Here is an 8,155-nt window from a genome sequence, read left to right as displayed (position 1 = left end):
ATGGGGCTCAATGGGGGGCAATGGGGACTCAATGGGGGGCAATGGGGGCTCAATGGGGGGCAATGGGGCTCAATGGGGGTCAATGGGGCTCAATGGGGACTCAATGGGGCTCAATGGGGGCTCAATGGGGGGCAATGGGGACTCAATGGGGGGCAATGGGGCTCAATGGGGACTCAATGGGGCTCAATGGGGGCTCAATGGGGCTCAATAGGGGCTCAATGGGGATCAATGGGGGTCAATGGGGACTCAATGGGGCTCAATGGGGGCTCAATGGGGACTCAATGGGGGCTCAATGGGGGGCAATGGGGATCAATGGGGGTCAATGGGGCTCAATGGGGGGCAATGGGGGGCAATGGGGATCAATGGGGGTCAATGGGGCTCAATGGGGCTCAATGGGGGCTCAATGGGGGGCAATGGGGGCTCAATGGGGGTCAATGGAGCTCAATGGGGGGCAATGCTGATCAATGGGGCTCAATAGGGCTCAATGGGGGCTCAATGGGGACTCAATGGGGCTCAATGGGGGCTCAATGGGGGTCAATGGGGACTCAATGGGGATCAATGCGGGCTCAATGGGGACTCAATGGGGGCTCAATGGGGGTCAATGGTGCTCAATGGGGACTCAATGGGGGGCAATGGGGACTCAATGGGGCTCAATGGGGGGCAATGGGGACTCAATGGGGCTCAATGGGGGTCAATGGGGACTCAATGGGGATCAATTGGGGTCAATGGGGACTCAATGGGGCTCAATGGGGGGCAATGGGGACTCAATGGGGCTCAATGGGGACTCAATGGGGACTCAATGGGGGTCAATGGGGACTCAATGGGGCTCAATGGGGACTCAATGGGGGTCAATGGGGACTCAATGGGGCTCAATGGGGACTCAATGGGGACTCAATGGGGGTCAATGGGGATCAATGGGTGCTCAATGGGGCTCAATGGGGACTCAATGGGGACTCAATGGGGCTCAATGGGGACTCAATGGGGACTCAATGGGGGTCAATGGGGACTCAATGGGGACTCAATGGGGACTCAACGGGGATCAATGGGGGTCAATGGGGGTCAATGGGTGCTCAATGGGGCTCAATGGGGACTCAATGGGGACTCAATGGGGACTCAATGGGGGTCAATGGGGACTCAATGGGGACTCAATGGGGACTCAATGGGGGTCAATGGGGGTCAATGGGTGCTCAATGGGGCTCAATGGGGACTCAATGGGGACTCAATGGGACTCAATGGGGACTCAATGGGGATCAATGGGGGTCAATGGGGACTCAATGGGGCTCAATGGGGCTCAATGGGGACTCAATGGGGACTCAATGGGGACTCAATGGGACTCAATGGGGACTCAATGGGGATCAATGGGGGTCAATGGGGACTCAATGGGGCTCAATGGGGACTCAATGGGGACTCAATGGGGACTCAATGGGGGTCAATGGGGTCAATGGGTGCTCAATGGGGCTCAATGGGGACTCAATGGGGACTCAATGGGGACTCAATGGGGATCAATGGGGGTCAATGGGGACTCAATGGGGCTCAATGGGGCTCAATGGGGACTCAATGGGGACTCAATGGGGACTCAATGGGACTCAATGGGGACTCAATGGGACTCAATGGGGGTCAATGGGGACTCAATGGGGCTCAATGGGGACTCAATGGGGACTCAATGGGGACTCAATGGGGGTCAATGGGGTCAATGGGTGCTCAATGGGGCTCAATGGGGACTCAATGGGGACTCAATGGGGCTCAATGGGGACTCAATGGGGACTCAATGGGGACTCAATGGGGGTCAATGGGGGTCAATGGGTGCTCAATGGGGCTCAATGGGGACTCAATGGGGACTCAATGGGACTCAATGGGGACTCAATGGGGACTCAATGGGACTCAATGGGGGTCAATGGGGACTCAATGGGGCTCAATGGGGACTCAATGGGGACTCAATGGGGGTCAATGGGGACTCAATGGGGACTCAATAGGGGTTCAATGGGGACTCAATGGGGACTCAATGGGACTCAATGGGGACTCAATGGGATCTCAATGGGGACTCAATGGGGCTCAATGGGGACTCAATGGGGACTCAATGGGGGTCAATGGGGACTCAATGGGGCTCAATGGGGACTCAATGGGGACTCAATGGGGCTCAATGGGGCTCAATGGGGACTCAATGGGGACTCAATGGGGGTCAATGGGGCTCAATGGGGACTCAATGGGGACTCAATGGGGGTCAATGGGGACTCAATGGGGCTCAATGGGGACTCAATGGGGACTCAATGGGGCTCAATGGGGACTCAATGGGGACTCAATGGGGCTCAATGGGGACTCAATGGGGACTCAATGGGGACTCAATGGGGCTCAATGGGGACTCAATGGGGACTCAATGGGGCTCAATGGGGACTCAATGGGGACTCAATGGGGCTCAATGGGGCCCTTGAGGGTCCCTGACCCCCTTTGGGGTCCCCCCCCAGCTGCAGCATGAAGACCCCGACACTGAGGACCCCACGGAGCTGCCCCAGAGCTCGGATGGTGAGGGGGGGATGGGGGCTATTGAGGGTTATAGAGGTGCTGTGGGGCAGCCATGGAGCTCTATGGAGCTCTATGTGGTGCTTTGGGGCTCTATGGGGCGCTATGGGGCACTATGGGGCTCTATAGGGTCTCTATGGGGTCTCTATGGGGCTCTATGGGTCTCTATGGGCTCTATGGGTCTCTATGGGTCTCTATGGGGTCTCTATGGGGTCTCTATGGGGCTCTATGGGTCTCTATGGGTCTCGGGTCTCTATGGGTCTCTATGGGGTCTCTATGGGGTCTCTATGGGGCTCTATGGGGTCTCTATGGGGTCTCTATGGGGCTCTATGGGGTCTCTATGGGGTCTCTATAGGTCTCTATGGGTCTCTATGGGGTCTCTATGGGGCTCTATGGGGTCTCTATGGGTCTCTATGGGGCTCTATGGGGCTCTGGGGTCTCTATGGGGTCTCTATGGGGTCTCTATGGCCTCTATGGGGTCTCTATGGGGTCTCTATGGGGCTCTATGGGGTCTCTATGGGGTCTCTATGGGTCTCTATGGGGCTCTATGGGGTCTCTATGGGGCTCTATGGGTCTCTATGGGGTCTCTATGGGGTCTCTATGGGTCTCTATGGGTCTCTATGGGGTCTCTATGGGGCTCTATGGGGCTCTATGGGGTCTCTATGGGGCTCTATGGGGCTCTATGGGGTCTCTATGGGGTCTCTATGGGGCTCTGGGGTCTCTATGGGGTCTCTATGGGGTCTCTATGGGTCTCTATGGGGTCTCTATGGGGTCTCTATGGGGCTCTATGGGGTTCTATGGGTCTCTATGGGTCTCTATGGGGTCTCTATGGGGTCTCTATGGGTCTCTATGGGTCTCTATGGGGCTCTATGGGGTCTCTATGGGGTCTCTATGGGTCTCTATGGGTCTCTATGGGTCTCTATGGGGTCTCTATGGGGCTCTATGGGGCTCTATGGGGTCTCTATGGGGCTCTATGGGGCTCTATGGGGTCTCTATGGGGTCTCTATGGGGCTCTGGGGTCTCTATGGGGTCTCTATGGGTCTCTATGGGTCTCTATGGGGTCTCTATGGGGCTCTATGGGGCTCTATGGGGCTCTATGGGGTCTCTATGGGGTCTCTATGGGGCTCTGGGGTCTCTATGGGGTCTCTATGGGTCTCTATGGGGTCTCTATGGGGTCTCTATGGGTCTCTATGGGTCTCTATGGGGTCTCTATGGGGTCTCTATGGGTCTCTATGGGGTCTCTATGGGGTCTCTATGGGTCTCTATGGGGCTCTATGGGGCTGACCCTCCCCCCCCCAGAGGATGGCGCCGCCCCCCCCGCGGCCCCCCCCTCCCGCGCCGCCATCAAGGCCCAATCCCGGCTCCTGGTGCAAGGGCGCAGGGGGGGCCCCGCTGAGGGCAGAGCCCCCCCGTGACCCCGAGTGACCTCCCTGTGACCCCTGAGTGACCCCAGTGACCCCCCCGTGACCCCGAGTGACCTCCCTGTGACCCCTGAGTGACCCCAGTGACCCCCCCGTGACCCCGAGTGACCCCGAGTGACCTCCCTGTGACCCCTGAGTGACCCCAGTGACCCCCCCGTGACCCCGAGTGACCTCCCTGTGACCCCCGAGTGACCCCATTGCCCCCATTGCCCCCCATTGCCCCCATTGCCCCCATTACCCCCATTGCCCCCCATTGCCCCCATTGCCCCCATTCCCCTCATTGCCCCCCATTACCCCCATTGCCCCCCATTGCCCCCCATTGCCCCCATTGCCCCCCATTGCCCCCATTGCCCCCATTGCCCCCATTACCCCCCATTGCCCCATTGCCCCCATTACCCCCATTGCCCCCATTACCCCCCATTGCCCCATTGCCCCCATTACCCCCCATTGCCCCATTGCCCCCATTACCCCCCATTGCCCCATTGCCCCCATTACCCCCATTGCCCCCATTGCCCCCCATTGCCCCCATTGCCCCCATTACCCCCATTGCCCCCCATTGCCCCCATTGCCCCCCATTACCCCCATTGCCCCCCATTGCCCCCATTGCCCCCATTACCCCCCATTGCCCCATTGCCCCCATTACCCCCATTGCCCCCCATTACCCCCATTGCCCCCATTACCCCCATTGCCCCCCATTGCCCCCATTGCCCCCATTGCCCCCATTACCCCCATTGCCCCCATTGCCCCCATTACCCCCATTGCCCCCATTGCCCCCCATTGCCCCCATTGCCCCCATTGCCCCCATTGCCCCCCATTGCCCCCATTGCCCCCATTGCCCCCATTACCCCCATTGCCCCCATTACCCCCATTGCCCCCATTGCCCCCATTACCCCCATTACCCCCATTGCCCCCATTACCCCCATTACCCCCATTGCCCCCATTCCCCCCATTGCCCCCATTCCCCCCATTCCCCCCATTACTCCCATTGCCCCCATTACCCCCATTACCCCCATTGCCCCCCATTACCCCATTGCCCCCATTGCCCCCATTGCCCCCATTGCCCCCATCACCCTCTCCCGCCCCCTGCGCACGCCAACACCCGCGACGTCCCCCGTGACGTCAGCCGTGACGTCAGGCGCCTTTACTCAACGCCCGCGGCGGGGGGGCCCGAGGCGCACGCGCGCGGGGAAGAAGCGGCGCAGGGCGGGCAGGAGGCGGGGCCCGGCCGGGGGCAGCCGCAGCGCCGCCAGGAGCCGCGCGGGGGCGCGCCCGGCGCCGCGGGACGCCTCCAGCAGCAGCGCGGCCACGCGCGCCGCGGCCCGCGCCGAGCCCCCCGCCCCCGCCACGAAGCGCTCGAGGCCGTCCACGAGCAGCAGCGGCGGCGGCGGCGGCAGCAGCGCCCGGCAGAGGGCGCGCAGCGAGCGCGGGTACCGGAGCTCCAGGCGCTGCCAATGGGGACGGGAGGGGAGGGAAACCGCTGCCTTAGAGGGCAGTGGACACGCCCCCCGCTTTGCATACCCGCTGCCTTAGATGGGATTGGACACGCCCCCCGTTTTGCATAACAACTGCCTTATATGGGAGTGGCCACGCCCCCCGCTTTGCATAACCGCTGCCTTATATGGGAGTGGCCACGCCCCCTGCTTTGCATAACCGCTGCCTTAGAGGGCAGTGGACACGCCCCCCGCTTTGCATAACAACTGCCTTATATGGCAGTGGCCACGCCCCCCGCTTTGCACAACCGCTGCCTTATATGGGAGTGGCCACGCCCCCCGCTTTGCATAACCGCTGCCTTATATGGGAGTGGCCTCGCCCCCCGCTTTGCATAACTGCTGCCTTATATGGCAGTGGCCACGCCCCCGCTTTGCATAACTGCTGCCTTATATGGGAGTGGCCACGCCCCCCGCTTTGCATAACCGCTGCCTTAGAGGGCAGTGGCCACGCCCCCCGCTTTGCATAACCAACCGCTGCCTTAGATGGGAGTGGACATGCCCCCTACTTTGCATAACCTCTGCCTTATATGGCAATGGCCACACCCCCTCCCTGGTAAACCACTTCCTTATATGGGAATGGCCGCGCCCCCTTCCATGCGTAACCGCTGCCTTATATGGGAATGGCCACGCCTCCCGCCAGCAAACCACTTCCTTATATGGGAAAGGCCACGCCCCTCCCGTTAAACCCCGCCCCTTCCACTCCCGCCGACCCCCGGACCCCCCCACGCCCCCTTCCTCTTCAAGCCCCGCCCCCCGCCCCTCCCCCAATAGCGAGCAAGAGCCACGCCCCCTCCGCCCCCCACCCAATCAGAGCCCCGCCTCCTCCCTCAGGCCACGCCCCCCCCCATTCACCTGCAGGGCTCGGGGGTCGCCGCCTCCCGGCAGCCGGGGGGGGGCGCTCGGGGCCAGGAAGAGCGCGCGGGGCCCGTCCGCCCCCCCCGCCATGGCTGCGCGCAGCAGCAGCTCCGTGCGGCCCGAGCCCGCCGGGCCCAGCACCAGCACCGGGCCCGGGCCCGCGCTCAGCGCCCGCTCCAGCGCCGCCGCCATCGCCAATCAGGGGAGGCCTCGGACCCGCCTCGGCCAATCAGAGCGCGCGTCCCCTCAGCGCCGCTCCCGCCCGCCGCGCGGCTCAGCCAATCAGAGCGCGCGTCCCCTCAGCGCCGCTCCCGCCCGCCGGGAGGCGCAGCCAATCAGAGCGCGCCACCTCAGCGTCGCTCCCGCCCACCGAGAGGCGCAGCCAATCGGAGCGCGCGTCCCCTCAGCGCCGCTCCCGCCCGCCGCGCGGATCAGCCAATCAGAGCGCGCCACCTCAGCGTCGCTCCCGCCCGCCGTGTGGCTCAGCCAATCAGAGCGCGCGTCCCCTCAGCGCCGCTCACCGTGCGACTCAGCCAATGAGACCGCGCGTCCGCTCAGCGGAGATCCCGCCCACCGTGTGAATCAGCCAATCAGCGCGCGCGTCCGCTCACCGCCGCTCCCGCCCACCGCGCGGCTCAGCCAATCAGGGACTTGGCGCGAAACCCAGCCCCGCCCTCCTCTTGGCTCCGCCCCCCGCCGCTCCCTATTGGTCAATCCCGGCCCCATCGCCCCCTACGGGCACTCGAGGCCTCCACACTGAACCCCTTTTATTCCCCCCCTCCTTGCACACGTGCGTGCACCCCCCCCACGTGACCCTCGTGCAAAGGGGGGAGAGGGGGGGGTCCCGGCCCCCCCTCGGACCTCCCTTCCGGTAGGGGGCGCTCAGGTGACAGCAGGGAAGTCCGGACGGTGCCCCTGGGGGGGGGGGGGGGGTCAACCCATAGCCCCCATAGGGGTCAGCACCCCCCATAGCCCCCCATATATTGGGGTCCCCCATAGCCCCCATAGGGGTCAGCACCCCCCATAGCCCCCCATATATTGGGGTCCCCCCATAGCCCCCATAGGGGTCAGCACCCCCCATAGCCCCCCATATATTGGGGTCCCCCCATAGCCCCCATAGGGGTCAGCACCCCCCATAGCCCCCCATATATTGGGGTCCCCCCATAGCCCCCATAGGGGTCAGCACCCCCCATAGCCCCCCATATATTGGGGTCCCCCCATAGCCCCCATAGGGGTCAGCACCCCCCATAGCCCCCCATATATTGGGGTCCCCCCATAGCCCCCATAGGGGTCAGCACCCCCCATAGCCCCCCATATATTGGGGTCCCCCCATAGCCCCCATAGGGGTCAGCACCCCCCATAGCCCCCCATATATTGGGGTCCCCCATAGCCCCCATAGGGGTCAGCACCCCCCATAGCCCCCCATATATTGGGGTCCCCCCATAGCCCCCATAGGGGTCAGCACCCCCCATAGCCCCCCATATATTGGGGTCCCCCCATAGCCCCCATAGGGGTCAGCACCCCCCATAGCCCCCCATATATTGGGGTCCCCCATAGCCCCCATAGGGGTCAGCACCCCCCATAGCCCCCCATATATTGGGGTCCCCCCATAGCCCCCATAGGGGTCAGCACCCCCCATAGCCCCCCATATATTGGGGTCCCCCCATAGCCCCCATAGGGGTCAGCACCCCCCATAGCCCCCCATATATTGGGGTCCCCCATAGCCCCCATAGGGGTCAGCACCCCCCATAGCCCCCCATATATTGGGGTCCCCCCATAGCCCCCATAGGGGTCAGCACCCCCCATAGCCCCCCATATATTGGGGTCCCCCCATAGCCCCCATAGGGGTCAGCACCCCCCATAGCCCCCCAT

General features: G+C 63.1%; 2 protein-coding genes across 2 annotated transcripts in view; both read right to left on the bottom strand.

Moving 5' to 3' along the window:
* Positions 1-5,083: 5,083 nt before the first annotated feature.
* SWSAP1 (SWIM-type zinc finger 7 associated protein 1) lies at positions 5,084-6,475 on the bottom strand (the record flags this gene model as incomplete). The annotated part of the gene is made up of 2 exons (XM_080636184.1): positions 5,084-5,383; positions 6,281-6,475. 2 exons carry the CDS (start codon positions 6,473-6,475, stop codon positions 5,084-5,086), a joined length of 495 nt encoding a protein of 164 aa, XP_080492310.1.
* Positions 6,476-7,165: 690 nt separating this feature from the next.
* The window catches only part of LOC308231071 (phospholipid phosphatase-related protein type 2-like), a gene marked incomplete at both ends in the record, with an annotated part of 28,574 nt that continues 27,584 nt past the window's right edge, over positions 7,166-8,155 (bottom strand). The window contains one exon of the mRNA XM_080636183.1: positions 7,166-7,198. Within this exon, the coding sequence (XP_080492309.1) occupies positions 7,166-7,198 (33 nt within the window). The remainder of the gene's footprint in view (positions 7,199-8,155) is intronic.

The sequence above is a fragment of the Psittacula echo genome, assembly GCF_963264785.1.
Source record: "Psittacula echo genome assembly, chromosome: 30".
Classification (NCBI taxonomy): domain Eukaryota; kingdom Metazoa; phylum Chordata; class Aves; order Psittaciformes; family Psittacidae; genus Psittacula; species Psittacula echo.
Note: the sequence above shows the minus strand (reverse complement) of the source record. Positions and strands in the feature narration are given on the sequence as shown.